At 44.8% G+C, this 18,968-nt stretch overlaps 1 protein-coding gene across 1 annotated transcript in view; it reads left to right on the top strand.

The window, feature by feature from the left end:
- The first annotated feature begins 8,410 nt into the window (after window positions 1–8,410).
- TMEM135 (transmembrane protein 135) overlaps window positions 8,411–18,968 on the top strand; it is a 163,296-nt gene continuing 152,738 nt past the window's right edge. Inside the window, exons 1-3 of the mRNA XM_081197412.1 lie at window positions 8,411–8,730; window positions 14,596–14,723; window positions 17,833–17,925. Of these exons, the coding sequence (XP_081053538.1) occupies window positions 8,590–8,730; window positions 14,596–14,723; window positions 17,833–17,925 (362 nt within the window). The 5' untranslated portion in view covers window positions 8,411–8,589. The remainder of the gene's footprint in view (window positions 8,731–14,595; window positions 14,724–17,832; window positions 17,926–18,968) is intronic.

Genomic DNA, 18,968 nt, shown 5'->3' with positions numbered 1-18,968 from the left:
ATGTCTGGCATGGTTTCTGATTGGCTGCAGGACGTTCCTGAAGCCAATCAGAAGCCGCGTCTTGGTATGACTGTATTTGCTGAGAGAGACGGTGAATACAGTGCGATTCTCAGTCTTCCTTTGGTAAATAAGAGATTGTTTTCATTTGTTTTTGAGAATGGGGGAAACAAATGGGAAATGGTGGACTACCTCTGAAGGTGCACGTGTTGTTGCAACAGCTTGTGTTGACTGCCTTGCACCTAGGCAGAGGAGAAACTTGGGCAAGGGTGTTCTAAAAGTCTCCCTGCAATGTCCCAACCATTAAATCCACATAGGTCCCCTGACCATTAGGTCCAGTCATGGCCATCTCTGGGGTTGCAGTGCTTCTCTCACTTTATTGGCCAAGGAAGCTGGCATACAACTTCCGGGTCATGTGGCCAGCATGACTAAGCTTCTGGCGAACCAGAGCAGCGCACAGAAACGCCGTTTACCTTCCCACTGGAGTGGTACCCAGTGGCGTAGCGTGGGGGGTGCAGGGGGGGCTGGCCGCACCGGGCGCAACATCTGGGGGGGGGGCGCGCGCGCGCTCGCACTTGCAGCTCTCTGCCCCCTGCTAAAATCCACGGGTTAGGGGGCGCAAATTACTTGCCTTGCCCCGGGTGCTGACAACCCACGCTACGCCACTGGTGGTACCTATTTATCTACTTGCACTTGGATGTGCTTTCGAACTGCTAGGTTGGCAGGAGCAGGGACCGAGCAACAGGAGCTCACCCCATCGCAGGGATTCGAACCGCCAACCTTCTGATCAGTAAGTCCTAGGCTCTGTCGTTTAACCCACAGCGCTACCCACGTCCCTTAAATCCACATAGGTGGTCCTTAAAAATCACCAGATGATTCTGCAGCAACAAGGAAAGGGCAGCCCTTTATAGAGCCCAGTACAGTAATCTAGCCTGGTGGTTACCAGCACGTGGACTGCAGTGGGAACAATCATTTGTTTAAGGTGCTGAGATTTTTTAGGATACCCCCGATTCCCCTCACAGAGCTACAGTTAAGGGATGGGTGTCTTCTAACACTCCCAGGATCCTCTGAAGGAAGCCAAGGCTGTTTAACGTGGTATGACACTGCTTTACATGTACAGTGCAGACAGAGCCAATGTGTAACCTTTCCACAAACAAATCAGAACAAATGTTCAGCCAACAGCAGATGTCATATAACCTTCCCCACAAACTTTGTGCAGACAAATGTCTGGAAAGAACCCATATGGTTTAATCCCATGGCTTTCACATACCAGCCGAAGACGTTTTCATGGAGCCGTTCAAAGCAAGGTTTCGAGCTCTCTGCAAAACGTTTTAACAGAAAAGCAATCCGTTTCAACGTTCTGCCGCTATTTATTTTGATGCATGTTAGAATTCCCAATAAACTATTTATATTTTTTAAAAAAGGAATAAGACAGCTTTATTTGTATCAGCTGAGCATCAAAACATCTTGTTAGCCTGCCCAGAAGAATGGCAAACATTAGGAGCCTACGTGAGTTTTAGTGTTTGCTTTTAATATTTCTCACAGGAATGTTTTAACTCTTCAGGGAGATGCTTCTGCAGCCAAAATAATATGGGAAGTGGTAACTTGGGTCCTGTGTGGTGGAGTTACTGCCAGATCCGCTGCTCCTTAGTTACTTTGGCCCCATAAACCGATCTCTGGGGTATGTGTCTTGTGTGTGGAAGCCTGGGAAACTTGTACATACAAACACTGAGAGACTGAGATTTGTACACAAGAGTTCTGTTCAAGATTTAAAATGTGTTCGCCAAAGTTGAGCCCTAGCTCTCATCGAGGTGGGAAATGTGGGTCTGGGCTGCCCCACTCCAGAATGCAAGCAGGAGCTCACTTGGTCAAATGTTTATACATTCAAAACATAATAATAATAATAATAATAATAATAATAATAATGATGATGATAATAATAATAATAATAATAATAATAATAATAATAATAATAATAATTTATTATTTGTACCCCGCCCATCTGACTGGGTTTTCCCAGCCACTCTGGGCAGCTTCCAACAAAGATTAAGAATACATTAAAATGTCACACATTAAAAACTTCCCTAAACTTCCCTTCAGATGTTTTCTAAATGTCAAGTAGTTGTTTATTTGACATCTGGTGGGAGGGCGTTCCACAGGGCGGGCGCCACTACCGAGAAGGCCCTCTTCCTGGTTCCCTGTAACTTCACTTCTCGCAGTGAGGGAAACACCAGAAGGCCCTCAGCGCTGGACCTCAGCATCTGGGCAGAACGATGGGGGTGAAGGCGCTCCTTTAGGTATACGGCATGTAGAAAACTTGAATGTCAAGGAGATGGGGTCTTGCATAGCCTTTCTACCAATATCTAGAGGGTTTTTTTTGTTGTTTTTTACAATGGGACTCACCTGGAAGAATATGCAGCTAACTGGGGCCAGCATTATCCAATCACAGAGCTTAGGTATAGTGTAATTAATACCACAGACTGGAGTCCTCCATACACCAAGATATTTGTTGGGGCATGGGGTAGAAAAGGAGCAATGCATATGTTTGCTATGTTGTTTAATGTGACCTACATGCCCTCCTCTTCCCTGACCCCAAAAGCTGGGTATTTGCAAAATCTCCCAGCAATGAGTTCCACAGATCAATTGCACAGAAAAGCTCCCTTGCCTCCAAATAAGATTTCCTGTACTTATAAGCTCACAATGTGTCTTCTGCTACGTGGGAACGGGATGTGGTGGAGCAAATAAAGAACCAAGTAAATGATTTAGTCCTTTGGCTTCTTTTATGAGGTTTCTTCCCTCCCCAAAAAGTGGAAATAGTTATGATTAACTGAGAGAGAGAGAGAGAGAGAGAGAGAGAGAGAGAGAGAGAGAGAAGGGACTCACAATATCTTTGTAAGAAAGGATACACATTTATCGTTGGAGAAAGTCCAGGTTTTTCTACAAAACTGCAGGATATTGCTGTGAATAACAATTCACCCCTTATTTATTTTGGAAAAATGACATCTGGAAAATGGGAACGGCTCCAGTTAATTCCCTTACCTTGAAATATCAGTAGACACAAGGGTATTTTGAGATCATATTCTGCTTTTAAAAGGGGAGAGAAAAGAACAAACAACTTATAGAGTCACATGCCATAAAGACTGCCTTCCAATAATGTGAAAGGTCTTTGGTGCTTAATGCTATAAATTCCGAGCAAATTCGGAGCAGGAGCTGGAGTTTTGCACTTAAGAGCTCCCTGAAGGCAGGTGCTGCTGCACATATGTCAAGGATATGGGCTGGGTAGGACTTCTCGGCTCAGTGACCTGATCCACACATGCAGCTAGTCCACACAAGGATTTAGATCACTTGAAAACTGAATGTGTAGACTACCTCCGTCTGAATGCCATCTGCATGGGGATTCTTCCCGCCTCATCCAATGAATGCAAACTGCAAAGGCAGGGCTCCCAATTTGGACTGGAGCTGGCTGACTGCAGTGGGAGGCAATGTGTTTATTTTATTTTATATGCCACCTTTCTCCCACTGCAGAATCCAAAGTAGCTCATGGAATAGATTAAAACAGATACAATTAAAGGCACACCATAAATATAAACAATGCGAAACAAATTAAGTAGTCCTATTAAAAAGACATCACAGGAAACACTTAAAACCATTTAAAAGCCCACAAACGCAACAGTCAGCCTCAGAAGACCCTGCCGCAACAGCCATTTATTTTTATTTTTAACATAACTTTATCGAAATTCATAATGTACCGAATGTACATAATATAGGTAAAGGTAAAGGGACCCCTGACCGTTAGGTCCAGTCGTGGCTGACGCTGGGGTTGCAGCGCTCATCTCGCTTTATTGGCTGAGGGAGCCGGCGTACAGCTTCCAGGTCATGTGGCCAGCATGACTAAGCTTCTGGCGAACCAGAGCAGTGCACGGAAACACCGTTTACCTTCCCACTGGAGCGGTACCTATTTATCTACTTGCACTTTGACATGATTTCGAACTGCTAGGTTGGCAGGAGCAGGGACCGGGCAATGGGAGCTCACCCCGTCGCGGGGATTTGAAACGCCAACCTTCTGATTGGCAAGTCCTAGGCTCTGTGGTTTAACCCACAGCGCCACCCGCGTCCCAAATAATATACACACTCTTAATTCGACAAAAACGAACACAACCATGTACTAATACTGTACTCTTCTTTGGATTCACAAAAATTGAACTTAGTTTAAATTTATACAATCTCTTTTTTCCTATCTTTTTACTAACATAAAATAGACTTCCTATCATTTCCTGATGTAAACTTTCTTTGTACTGTTGAATGTACTTAACATTATTACCTTGCTCTTTCTGTATTTTCTAATACCTCCTTACAACAGTTTGTACTCATTACCTTATTTCTGAACAATTACTTTAAATAAGGGTCATTCAAATGCTGCCATAGATATTATACTACTATTATATTTCTGTAAGTAACTCTTATACATATCCTATTTTTGAATAAATGATTGTCTTGTATTGCCTCTCAGTCTGCTGGTCAATTGCGCCATTTCCGTATATTCCTGTAAATTGCCGCAATAGCCATTTAATGGCCAAAGGCTGGATGGAATGAAAAGGTCTTTACTTGCTGTGAAAGGAAAGCAGAGTGGGAACCAGCATAGTCCGCCGTGGGAGTTCCACAATTTGGGAGCAGCCACCTAGAAGGCCCTGTCTTGTGCCATCACCAAATGTGCCTGTGAAGGTGGTGGGACCAACACAGAATCATAGAGTTCGAAGGGATGCCAAGGGTCATCTAGTCCAACCCCTTGCAATACAGGAATCAAGGCACACAGTAATGGACTGGATTTGTGGTTTTGTCCCCCCCTCCCACTCCTGGTAAGTAGTTCCCAGGCTGGGGGTGCTCCATGATCCATCTTTGTCCCTGGAGGCAGAAGCCCAGAATGCTGCACCCAAGAAGCTCAGTTCAGCCAGAACTTTGTACATGCCCCAAGGCTAGATGTATAAGTCACCCTTGCTCTGTGCAATGGCAACATCATTGCAATCACCAAGGAAACCCTCTGGTGTAAGCTGTAGACATTGGCCAGTTGCAACCAGGAGGTTACACTCTGCCCCAATTTCCTCAGTGCCTGTGTAATAATGTCAGCAACACTGACAGTTCAACCAGCGAAGAGAGGCTGTTGCACTTGGGCCCTGTTTTCGGGCTTCTCATTTGCGTTGGGTTGGCCTCTGCGTGGACAAGGTGCTTGACTCGATGAGCCACTGGTGTGACCCAGCAGGTTCTCATGCTCTTAATCTTCCCTTGTGAGTAAATGGTTTCTACCTGGCAACCACACCCTGTGCCAATTAAATTCCCATTTGCTGGAAATTGCAGGTGCACAGAGTGTTGTTGCGCTCATGTGCTGCTAGCAGCCTTTCTCAACCTGTGGATCCCCAGATGTTGTTGAACTGCAACTCCCATCACCCCTAGCTAGCAAGGCCAGAGCTCCGGGATTATGGGAGTTGTAGTCCAACAACATCTGGGGACCCACAGGTTGAGAATGGCTGGCCGTTTTGAGAACAGCATGATGAACCAAATGGGACTTTGACCTGGTTCAGCAGGCCTCTCTTATTTTCTTAAATTAGGTATCTGCATTTCTCAAGGACTTCCCAAACGCTCTCCTTTTCAGCGAAGGACAAAACACCTTGCAACCAACCAACCAAGCAAGCAACCAACCAACCAAACAAACAAACAACAGACCACATGCTGTATTAGCTCCTACACTTTCTGCATTGGATTCCCCTCTAACCCTTTAAACAATTCCCTCACCCCACCCAAACCATGTGTATACACATTCCTGCAAACTCAGGATTGCACTTCATGCAGCTGATGAAGTGAGCAGCAAGATTATGCCAAAATCAATTTGTTATTTAAGGGGCCGCAAGACCATAGGCGCCGACTCCATGGGGCTTGAGGGGGCCCGAGCCCCCTCAAAAATTCGTTTGGGGGGGCTCCGCCCCCCCCAATAATCTCCAGCGACCCTCCAGCAGAGCGCCATCGCCGCCCCTCCCCCAGCCCAAAATGCACAGGGTCGGGCTGCATGCCTCCTGCCCTCCCTCCCGAGCAAAAGCTCCACCCAATTTCCTTCGGAGCTGATTAATAGGCGCAGCACGCTCTCCCCTATTCGCTCATGAGGAGGCGGCGCCACTTTATTTGCATATTCATGAGCTTATTTATTATTCATGAGCTTTCCCGCCCCCCCCCCAATATTTTTTATAAGTCCGCGTCCCTGCGCAAGACTCTTACTTATTTATATTTGCAACCTGCTCTTCATTAAGAACAATCCCAGAGGGAGGATTATTGCAATGGTTGGTTTTGCAAGGCATTGTGCTCTTCCCACTGCTAGTGTCAATATGTTCGGAGTATAATGTTTATGGGATGGCGGCTTACAAATAAATCTGATGATGGTTTGTTGGCAGGTGGTAGTGTGAGTGCCACATATCTTGGTGGTGTTTTTGTGTTGGGCGTGCAGCTAACAGGGAAAGGGGCTTTAGACTTGTTGCTCTTGCACTGGGGAACCCTGTTCCACTGATAATGAGAGATTCAGCCATTCTGTGTTGTAGATATTTATTGAGGACACCCAGAAAATATGTGTGGATCTGCATCTACAAGCCGAGAATATGTCTTGAATGGAGGGAAATGATGTCCACATCCTCTCCCAAATCTCAGACACAACAGAGGATGATTATGAATAGTCTGGTGTGATGTACTCTGCACATGGGCAGAAACTATTACTTCCCATTTTCAAGATTGTCCATGCATTGCAAATATGTTCTGTTGTGCTCTGTGTGTTGGTCCCAGTGACAAAAATCTTTTTTTTTTGTCTATTGGTCCAAATACTTCATTCCTTTACTTTAGAGAAGTGATAATGAGTGTTTAAATTGATTTTTTGGGAAGGAAAAGCACATGCAAGTCTTCCCCACATTCTAAAAGTTTTTTTTAGTGTGCTTAGTTTATTGGCAACAGATGTGCAGGTGTCAACAATACATGAATTCAAAAACTTACGTCATGTGGTATGGCTTAATTTCTAGATAAGAGGTCAGTTTTGCCTGAAAATCATACTTGTGCTGTCTTATAGGGAAACTCTTTCCCTCTCCATAGATAAGCAGAGAATAATTGATTTCCTGTAGAAAGGAGACAGTGGTACTCTGCACATGCCTAATAGCACACTTTCCTAAATAACTGCTGTTGCGATGAGAACAGCAAGGTTAAAAAATGCACCCCGTCCCAAGTCAAAATGTTGCCAGCTACAACTGGCGCGCGCGCGCACACGCATACGGATAAGAGCGTGGGAAGGGAGAGGTTAACAAGTGATGAAATCCAAGCAGCATTTCAGTGCAATGCTCCAGGGCACAAACCTACGAATGGACCAATGGCCTGAAGTTCAAGACAGGCACAAATCGGCCAAGCAGCGGTGTACCTGCCATCCAGGGGAGACTTACGCGGTTCCTGTACTTCCTTTAAGGGAGAAAGGTTAAGCGCAGTGGATGACTATTTAACCCTCCTACCCAAAGCGGGGGCGAAGGACACAGACATCGCGTTCAAGCCGAAGGGGAGCTGCAGTCAAGCGCTTGCTTATGCAATCCGCAAGCAGATTTCCTCAAAGCCTTCCTTCCAGAACAGCTTTGCTTGCCTGTTTCCACCAATGCAAGCCTCAAGGCACGTTTCTTGCCTCTTTGCATGGGCTTGCATTAAGTACAGTGGTACCTCGGGTTAAGAACTTAATTCGTTCTGGAGGTCCGTTCTTAACCTGAAACTGTTCTGAAGCACCACTTTAGCTAATGAGGCCTCCCGCTGCCGCCGCACCGCCGAAGCACGATTTCTGTTCTTATCCTGAATTTCTGTTCTCATCCTGATTTTTGTTCTCATCCTGAAGCAAAGTTCTTAACCAGAGGTACTATTTTTGGGTTAGCGGGGTCTGTAACCTGAAGCGTCTGTAACCCAAGGTACCACTGTACTGCAAGGTAAAGGTAAACTAAAGGGCCCCTGGACGGTTAAGTCCAGTCCAAGGCGACATATATTTCTTTATTTTGTGCACGGGTTTGCATTAAGTACTAGGCATATATACCCACATGCTCCTTGTTTTTTAATCATTTCCCTGAGCCTGCATTTAAAGACACACAGACCACCTTTGCTCCTTCCTCGGCTGCTCCCCTTTGCAAAAACACCACCGTGCATCATCGCAGCCCTTGAGTGACAGCCCGCGTGGCCCAAATGACTAGAGAGAGAAGCTGAGAGGGGAGGGGGGGTAACAAAACAAAAAAAAAGAGAGAGCGAGAGCGAGAAGGAGCTCGTGCCTCTCCAGCTCGCGCCAACTCCGCCCAATCCGCAGCCCCGGCGGCGAGAAGCCGCCTCCGGATTGGCTGCCGCGGCTCACGCGAGCCGAGCCGGCAAACCGCCCCTCGGCCCGGCCGTATACACAGAGCGCGCGAGAGGCGGTTGACCGCGAGTAACCTCGGCGGTTTGGGCCGCCCCGCGCGACCTTTCTCCTGCATTGGCCGTGACGCGCTCGGGGCCTCCCCCTCCCCCCGAGCCCCCCTCCGCCAGAGAGAGCGAGAGCGGCTGCGGGCCAAGATGGCGGCGCTGAGCAAGTCCATCCCTCACAGCTGCTACGAGATCGGGCACACCTGGCACCCCCGCTGCGGACGGGCCTTCGCGGACATCACCCAGGGGGCGCTGCTCGAATCCCTCCGCATCTACGGGACCCTCTACCTGGTGAGGAAGGGCCCACCCCCCTCTTCTCCTGACACCCCCCCCCGGGGTGGGGAAATGAAGGGAGCCAAATAAAATATTTGAGGCTCCCCCCAAGTGGATGGGCATTGCCATTCGAATGGTGCATGTGTCTGCCCCCCCACGCCTTGGCATCGATTATGTGGGGCAGGGTTTGCTTGTTCCTCTCTCTCCCCACCCCCCAAATATTGTATTCAATTTGGCACCCCTGGTATGGTATGGAGGTGGGATGGTGCCCTTTGGGGTGTGGGAGGCATTAGAGTGGATTCCTGAAGAGGAGTGGGGTATGGCAGGCTGGTGGCAATGGTGGTGGGGTGGTGAAGGGGCAAATGATAGGTATAGGTATATAGGGAGGGGGTGTTCAAATGGTCCCTTGGAGAGGAATGAGGATGGAGGACAGGTAGGAGGCAATGGTGGGAAGGGGGAAGAAGAAGCAGGAAGGATTTGTAGGTATGTATAGAACTGCCAACCTAGCAGTTCGAAAGCATGAAGTGCAAGTAGATAAATAGGTACCGCTCCGGTGGGAAGGTAAACGGCGTTTCTGTGCACTGCTCTGGTTCTCTAGAAGCGGCTTCGTCATGCTGGCCACATGACCCAGAAGCTGTACGCCGGCTCCCTCGGCCAATAAAGCGAGATGAGCGCCGCAACCCCAGAGTCGGCCACGACTGGACCTAATGGTCAGGGGTCCCTTTACCTTTACCTTTCTAGATCTGTAGGGAGGGTATTCAGAAGGTCCCTTGGAGAGGGATGGAGATGAAAGACTGGTGGCGATGTTGGGGTGAGAAGCAGGAAAGATATACTTTATATGTATATATAGATCTATATGGAGGGTGGGATGCGGGTGGCGCTGTGAGTTAAACCACTGAGTCTCTTGGGCTTGACGATCAGAAGGTTGGTGTTTCGAATCCCCGCGACGGGGTGAGCTCCCGTTGCTCGGTCCCTGCTCCTGCCAACCTAGCAATTCGAAAGCACATCAAAGTGCAAGTAGATAAATAGGTACCGCTCCGGTGGGAAGGTAAACAGTGTTTCCGTGCGCTGCTCTGGTTCACCAGAAGCGGTTTAGTCATGCTGGCCACATGACTCGGAAGCTGTACGCTGGCTCCCTCAGCCAATAAAGCGAGATGAGCGCCACAATCCCAAAGTTGTCCACGATTGGACCTAACCCTTTACCTTTACCTATAATGAGGGTATTAGAATTGTCCCTTGCCATACTGGTGGCGATTGGGGGGGGGGGGGAGAAGGAAGAAGGATCGGTAAGTGGCATTTGGGGTGGGAAGGTATAAAAATGGTTTATTGAAGAGGGATGTGTGGCAATTGCTGGGTAGGGTGTCATTTGAAGGCCGGAAAGGGGCAAAGGGGGATGGAAAAAGGATACCACTGGGAGTCAAACATTTGATTAATCAGACCACTCCATCCAGCTTTCTGACTGTAAGAGCTGTTTGACAGTGGGATGGACCACAGGTGGTGGATGCTCCTTTTTTGGAGGTTTCTAAGCAGAGGTTGGATGGCCACCTGCCATGGATGCTTTAGTTGAGATTCCTGCATTGCAGGTTGTTGGGCTAGATGACCCTCAAGATTCTTTCTAACTCTACAGTTCTGGTGGAGGGACCTTCCCAGGTCTACATGGAAATGCTGGGGATTGAACCTGGGATCTTCTGCATACAGTACAGTTGTTTGGCTACTGAGCTGTGGCCCAAATGTGTTGGAAGCTGACCCACATCAAGTCAGACCAGTGGTCCATCTAGTTTAGTATTGTCCATGCTGACTGGCTGCTGCTGGCCAGGGGTTCAGATGAGGGGAGCTTGTCATTACTGCTAGAGTTGATGTGTGATCCTGGTTAAGATTTTGAGTTTAGGAAGTTGGGGAATGCAGAAGGATGCTTTCAGATCAAACTTATCAGCCCAGCCCAGCCCAATATTTAGTCCAAGTGGTTCTCCAAGATCTCAGGCAGAGTTCTTCCCCAACCTGCTACCTAATCTTTTTAACTGAAGGTGCAAGGGACTGCATCTTGGATATTTTTCATGCAAAACATCATATGCTCTACCACTGAGCTGTGGCCCCAGTGCATTTGCTCATACAAGCAGAGTTTGGTTCTAACAATTTTTTTGGCAGGTCAAATAGTGGTAGGCATACATGAAGGTTGAAAGATGAAGGGGGAAAGGATCTGGCTTTGCAGACAGAGGATCTAAAGTTCAGTCCTTGACATCTTTGGGTAAAAGGATGTAAGGTGTCAGGGCTGGGAAAGACTTCTATTGAGGATTAAGCCACTGCTGGTCAGTACTAGATGAAATTGGCCATTAGATTAGATTGTGTTGTTTTTGCTTTTGAAGGATAATAGTTAATTCATTTCCGAATGTATTTGGCTGTTGTAATTAGTCCATGTTTAGATTTCTGTATCTACAAGCTGGATTTGCTATCACTTTTGGTGTCTTGCAAACATTTAATTAGTTTGCGAAAGGCTGTTCGTTATGAAATAGCAAAGAGTTTGGTGCAGTTAGCAGTGAATCCCTTTGAACTTAGTAGGATTTACTTCTGAGTAAACATGCATTGAATTGTGTCCATAAACACATTGGATTGTGTTTGATTGGATTGTGAAGTGTAATCTGAAGAAAAGCAGCATGTCTCAAAAGTGTTCTTAGTTGTGTTTTTTTAAAAGACTATTACAGTATGAGCTAGAGCAAGCCAATTCAACACCGGGCCCACAAACTGATTCCTTTGTCTGACTTCTTCTGGAGGAGTTCACAATACCTATTGTTTCTGTTCCTTTTCTACTTTTTGTGGGAACTTTGAAGCCTGACAGGTACAAGTGAGAATGGGAGTATTATCCCTTATCTCCCTAGAGTTGGAGGCACATGGTCTTTCTGCTGAATCCAGCTACATTAGGAATCTCACTGTGCCTCTGACACTTTTTCACTCTGTGAATTACTGGGGCAGGGCAGGGGTGGGGAGAAGGGGTAGCATGGAGTGGAGAGATCTGTGGGTGTGAAAAGAGAGGCTGAGTAGTGGAGATGGGGGTGGAGAGAGAGAAAATGTATGGGATTTAGAGAAAAAGAATTAATTGAGAAATAGTAAATAGAAATAGGGACCTGTGGTTAGGGTAGCAGAAGGAGGATCAAACAGAAGAGGTTTGTCATGGGAGAAGGAGAAAGACAGAGCAATGTGGGGTGAGATTGCTTGTGAGTCTCTCTCAGCTCTTAGGCAGGAGGGAAGATGCCAGTTGGGTGAAAGAGACAAGTACTGTATTGCTTCACTGTTAAGGAAGTGCTGTACACTATTTAGGATCACACCACAAAGGAGTGTCTCTTCTGTGGCTATGCATGTAGGTGGCGTCTTTCATGAAAGAACCAAGATGTTTTCTTGAAAGCAACATGCATTAAGAAGAATAAATATTGTATATTAATAGGTTGAAGCTAGGTTTCTTTGATAAAACTGGGGTTTCTTCCCAAGTGCTGCTGTTTCCCCATCATTTGATAAACATATGGTAATTTCAGATATCACTGAAGAATACATGGGTGAGAAGATGGAGATTTTTTGTTTGTTTGTAACAATAGTTTTTAAAGAGAGATTTTTGTGTGTGCATGCTAAAAATGGATATCATTATATGGAGAGAGTTATCCTGCGTCTTGACATGACATTCAGATTGAAGGTTGTCTCCATCTTCCATGGACCACAGAAGCTGATTCTACTTCCTTTCACCCCAGCCTTCCCATTCCTTCAAGAACGCCCAGACTCAGTGTGTGGAGACTGTGCTGTAAGAGCTCTGTCAGACATGTTTCTTCTCTGTGTTCTTTCACCCTAGATCTCTAGGTTACAAAGTCCTTTTGCACCACCGCTTCCTGACTCAGACTATGCATCCATCAAGCCTATAACACACACCATCTCTCTAAGCCTCCCCACATCACAGCATACCCCATTAGATCTTCAGTTGTGTGTGCAGCATTCTCCATTAACTCCCCACCTGCTGAGATCTGAAGGGCATCTACATGGAAGTCTGTCTCCTTTCACTAGACGCTACAAACTGGGATTATTTGCTTCTGTAGAGGCGACCTTCAGTAGGAGAGCATTCCAGCAAATGCTCGCCTCTCTTAGATTTCATCGCTGACAGTATATTCCTGCTCTATAGGAACTAAGCTAAGGTACATCCCATTAGTGGCTGAATGTCAAAGATAATTTGGGTGAAAGTGCATTCTTTCTGGGATAGAGTGAATGAGGCATCCAGAGCTCCCCCTGCTTGCCAGTGTTATACTTTCATATGTATACTCATGAGAAGTATACTCGCTGCACTGTTGAATCTAAGCTCATTTGGGACCTTTTTTGAGTTATGTATGTGTGATTCTGGCGGGCTCTGATTTGCTGGTTTTTTGTTGAAGTCTCACCTCCTTGATATCTGTCTACTAGTGGCTTGGCTGTGGATGAAAACTGGGAAGGGGCCAGCAGGACTGGGATAGTCATTAAAAACTGGAGGGAGGGATTAACCCATTAGTGGATAGATACCTCCTTTATCCCACTAGTGAAAGTACTTTCAAAGTAAATACCCATGCTTGCTTTCTCAGAAGTAAGTCCTATTGACATAGTTAAGGATTGCTTCCAAGTAAGTGTGCATAGGATTACAATATCGAAAGTCTGAAAAGTTTGTTCCCTTTAATTCAACTCTATAATTCTATGATTCTAGGACTCTAACCCATTATATTGTAAGTGCCTTGCAAAGGCAGTTGAAACTAGTATAAACTTGCCTGTGGGAATTTAAAGATGATTCTTCAAACTGGAGCACAAAGTACTTTGTCCAGTAATTAATTAGTATGTTCTATGCAGTAGCTGCAAACTGGATTTTGAAGGGCCAGAGGAACTAGAGACCAAATTGCAAACATGCGCTGAATTATGGAGAAAGCTAGAGAGTTCCAGAAAAACATCTACTTCTGCTTCATTGACTATGCAAAAGCATTTGACTGTGTTGACCACAACTAACTGTGGCGATTTCTTAAGGAAATGGGAGTGCCTGATCACCTCACCTGTCTCCTGAGAAATCTCTATGTGGGACAAGAAGCAACAGTCAGAACTGGATATGGAATAACTGATTGGTTTGAAATTGGGAAAGGAGTACGACAAGGCTATATATTGTCTCCTGCTTATTTAACTTAAATGCAGAATTTATCATGTGAAAGGCTGGACTGGATGAATCCCAAGTTCTAAGAATTGATGCCTTTGAATTATGGTGCTGGAGGAAACTCTTGAGAGTCCCAGGGACTGCAAAAAGATCAAACCTATCCATTCTGTAGGAAATCAGCCTTCAGTGCTCACTGGAAGGACAGATCCTGAAGCTGAGGCTCCAATACTTTGGCCACCTAATGAGAAGAGAAGACTCCCTGGAAAAGACCCTGATGTTGGGAAAGATTGAGGGCACAAGGAGAAGGGGATGACAGAGGGTGAGATGGTTGGACAGTGTTCTCGAAGCTATCAACATGAGTTTGACCAAACTGCAGGAGGCAGACAGGAGTGCCTGGTGTGCTCTGGTCCATGGGGTCATGAAGAGTCGGACACAACTAAATGACTAAACAACAACAATGCAGTAGCTAAACTTTTAAACTTGTGTCTGGCTAAAATGATCCCCGTATGATCACAGTTTTGGAATGCCTGATACATTCTGGTCTGGAAGAAGTAGTTTAACAGCTGCAAGAAGTTCTACAAAAATACTCATTTTGTTAGCCAAAGTTCATGAATTGGTTAGGGGTTTAATTCAAATCTCATTCTTAGAGTATGATTTCCATGTATGCCAATGTGAGCTCGTTGGCAGAACAGTGAAATAAAAAAATGTAATACATAAATAAACTTGAATTGGCTTATCTCTTTCAGATTGCTGCAATTCTCCGGAAACGAAAACTAGATTATTATTTGCACAAACTGCTCCCTGAGATCCTACAATCAACATCCTTTCTGACAGCAAATGGAAGTTTGTATATTGCATTTTTCTGCATTTTAAGGTTGGTTTAACTTCATTTTACATCTTTGCCAAACTTTGCGGATGGTAAAATAGCATTTTCTGTAATTAATGTTGACTTGTGGAATGAATTTATTTGAAAAATTCTTACCTTATTCTTCAACTGCAAAAAAGATTCGCAGATTGGCATACACATGCCAATAATAAAACTGTCCCTGCCTTTAGGCTTATAATCTAATGCACATAACACAAAAGAAAAAGTGATTAGGAGGAAGGAGGAAAAGAGCATGCTGATAGTGGTTAGAAAATTCTTGTGTTTTCTCTAAAAAGGAAGCAAAATCCTTGCAGACTGCTCCTTCTGTGGCTGATGGATAGGACTAGATTGGTCACCCCTTTAGGTGCAGCATCCCAGTGGTCTTTAGACCCCTGGCTGACATGTTCTGTCCTAATTCTCTATGTGTTTTTTTTTTAAAGAGACTACAGCTATTTTGGGAACAAGATTAATGTATCTGCTAAAATGTAACCCTCCCATCATTATTTATTATTATGTTTAGATTGCTATCCCACCCCATCCCTAGGGCTTATTTGCTGAGCTTACATTCACATATTTTCGCTATTCTGGAGATGGCAGACAAGTGCTGTTTCCTTTTTGCTAGCTAAAAAGTGCTTACTTGCCATCAGGGGTCATCCTGTGGGATTATGAAAACAAGCCCGTTTTTCTGTTCAGGAAATGTCTCTTAACTCTTTCATTTGCACAGATCAGCAGCTTACAATGAAATATTTACCAAGTACACAGTCTTGTTTTGTTCTCTAGGGCACAGTGAGCTTGAGAAGTTTTTTGTTGTGTTATTTCTTCCTTTCCATGCAAACATATTTGCCACTTCAACTGTTAACATTTTGGAACAAAGTGTGGTCATTTGAGGGAAGGAGGAAAGGACAATAATCGGTGCAAGGTACAGCAATCATGCTTCTTTCCTCTTTCTGACATCATCTAACTGCCAACAACAAAGACACCCCAGATTCTTTAATGTGTTGTGAGAGAGCTGCTAATGTGCTGTAAGAATAAAATAAAGAAATGTAAGCCCAAAGAACTTTCATTCCAACCATAGTGGTGGACCATAGGTTGGTAATTCTGATGTGTATCCGTCCTGGTTGCGTTTGGGCCACTTAATTGACCACAGTGCAAACATGGATGAGAACAGCATGCCTCCAGAGAAGGCTGCCTGCTCCATCTTGGCGTGAGTCACTGTTCTAGATTTGCCTCTTTCCATTCAGGGGGGCAGTTCCACATGAAAGATTGAGAATGGGCTGCCAGTCCTTACACATCAACCGGGAAAGGGTTAGTTTCAGAGAGTTAGACAGGGAAAAGGTTTTCCTCTGATATTCGCAGTTGTGTTTCCCAAGCCGTGCAAATTTATCTTTGTTTCTTGGAGTGACAGCTGCCACTTCTATAGTTCAAGGTGTGAAACTGGACAACATAGTAGAAACTCATCTTTGGGTTCTTCCTAAGAACATCATGATAGTTGCATTGCCCAGAGAAAATTCGTTAAGAAGTTCAGAATAATTCCCCAGCCCACAAATGTTTTTATTAGGTTTCTTGCTTGCATGTGCCTACGTTTGTCATTTATGATCTAAAGGTGGGGGAAAGCAACTTTTGTGAAGTTTCACAGCTTGGTTGGTTGTCTGGTTTACATTCCTTCCTTGGAGGTTTTTAAGCAGATGTTGGATGGCCTTCTGCCATACAGTGGTACCTCTGGTTAAGTACTTAATTCATTCTGGAGGTCCGTACTTAACCTGAAACTGTTCTTAACCTGAAGCACCACTTTAGCTAATGGGGCCTCCTGCTGCTGCCACACCGCTGGAGCACAATTTCTGTTCTCAACATGAAGCAAAGTTCTTAACCTGAAGCACTATTTCTGGGTTAGCGGAGTCTGTAACCTGAAGCATATGCAACCTGAGGTACCACTGTATATGATTTAGTTGACGTTCCTGTGTTGGAGGGGTTAGACTACATGACTCTCGGGGTTCCTTCCACAACTCTACAATTCTATGATTCTAACTCTTTCTTGCCCCAGGCAGTCACTCCCACTCTAAAAAATGAAAATAAGTGCATGCCAAGTCAGTGGTATAAAATTCCATGAGTGCATTGGAAATGTAATTTACCTATTGATTTGAACTTGAAACCAACTCTATTCCAAGGACCCAAAGCAGTTGCAGTATAAAATGTGCACAAACAAAATATCTAAATAGAAAACAGACCACACAAAACATATGTTAAAATCTTAACCCTTGTCACCAGAAGCCTGACCAAATTGACATGCTTTGCACTCTAGAGGAGGGGAAAGACATAGGTATAGGGGAGTCAGCTAAAGTCCCTCTTTTTGTGCTGTGGTTCCCTGCTGTTTACACAGAATACCCAGAAGGTAGTATTGATGCTTCTGGGAAATTACAAGGAAGGAGTTTCAAAGAAATACAGGACTCTAGGCATTTCAGTCTTTTAATGTTTAAACAAGCATCTTTTAAGTATGTCCTTTTTATTGGGCACTAGTAAACATTTTCGGCATAGGCTGGCCAGCCAACAGCTTGTCCTGTGATAACAAATATATTTTGTCACTGGGAAAATAGATGTAGTGCCTTGTAACAAAGTAATCCTTTGAAATATAGTGGATGTAAAATTGATGTTCTTCCTTGGGTGTTACAAGAATGAAATTTTATGAGGTTCTTTGATGTTCTTGTTAAGAAGAAACATGAGATGGCAATGGGCTGCTTTTTGCCTGATGCAGCCTTTGTGTCTGTCATACTGGGCTGGATCCAGAGTTTTTGTTTTGCAAACAGCTCCTGCTGTAAGGAGGAAGGAAGAAGCAATTTTTGCTGGTTCTCCATTAAATCCCCTGTGCCCCCTTCCACATTCTCCCGGAGAGTACCCCAACACTGTGGAGCACACTTCTGGGAGGTACAGAGGGCTGAAGGAAGAGGAATTGGTGAAAATTACCTCCCCCTGTGGGGGTTTCCTATGAATGGAATTACTCTGGATCTAAGCCACTGTATATGAACAGATGCACTCTCTTACTAGATGCTGTGTATTAACCCAAGAATATTTCTTTATGCTTTAGCATGCAGAATAACAAATATTGCACATTTTATTTCCTCAGGAGGATACTTGGAAAATTTTATTTTTGGACTCCTGGTTTTGGCGCTGCTTTACCAGCTTCTTATGTGGCTATTCTTATTGAAAGGAAGAGCAGGTATGTATTCATATATCCTTTACTTGCTTCCACACTTTAACAGAAGGTGGGAGCCAATTGCATGGAGCCAAGTTGAGATTATATTGTGTCGTATGCAGCTGTCAGATGGGCAGGGTGCAAATAATAAAATTAATATTATTGAGAGTTTGCAGTGTGGGTAGGTAGTATACTCGAAAAAATACATGGTGGTTTTGTTTAGGGTTGCTGGTTTATACATACATCAGTGAAAATGCACAGCTAGTTGCTGTTAAGATTCTGTTGTTTTCAGGAAGTTTTTCTAGAGGATGAGAATTCTGTGTTGTATAGGTCCAAATATTCCCCATTACTCCTAGTCCTCATCCCTCTGCTTTTAATGTATCCTTAGCAATAACTGTAAACGTAATGGTTGCCTACCCTCTGCTGTGTTTATACTATTGCTCCTCCCAGCGCTTGAAGCTGTCACCACTTAATCTCTCCATGCCTGTCTTTCTTAGGTTTGTGACCCTGCTTCATACAAATAGAAGGGACAGATGCCTAGTGCCACTCATTATTAGTCTTTCCTGGCATCCTTGCTTTCTGACCTCCTTGCCAAATAGCCACAACTTCATAAGACTGCCAGGAATTCCCACTGGAATAAATTAGTGCTTTTGTGTTCTGCTTGTTCTTGTGCAGAATCTGTATGGAGTTGTGTGACTTCTTCAATGATGAATTGATAAATGATGAATTCTGTTATCTCATGATGTGATGATTACTGACTTAATGGTTTTTTTTAATTTTTAAAAAGGAGTTTATCCATGGCTACTTATCACGATAGCTATATGCAACCTTCAGGACTAGAGGCAGCATGTCTTTGGATTGCGGTCGCTGGGGAAACAGCTGCCTGAGAGGGGTCTTGGCCTCATCTCCTGGTTGTGGGCTTCCATTCTGGGAAACAGGATGTGGGGCTAGTTAGACCTTTGGTGTAATCATTTAGGTTCTTACATGTATGTGTTAACCTACTCTCTAATTTAACTTCATCACTTTTTTAAGAAAAGATTGCAGATAGGTAGCCGTGTTGGTCTGCC

Source organism: Podarcis bocagei (genome assembly GCF_964188305.1).
Source record: "Podarcis bocagei genome assembly, chromosome: 6".
Taxonomy (NCBI): Eukaryota; Metazoa; Chordata; class Lepidosauria; order Squamata; family Lacertidae; genus Podarcis; species Podarcis bocagei.
This window is presented reverse-complemented; position numbering and strand designations above follow the sequence as displayed.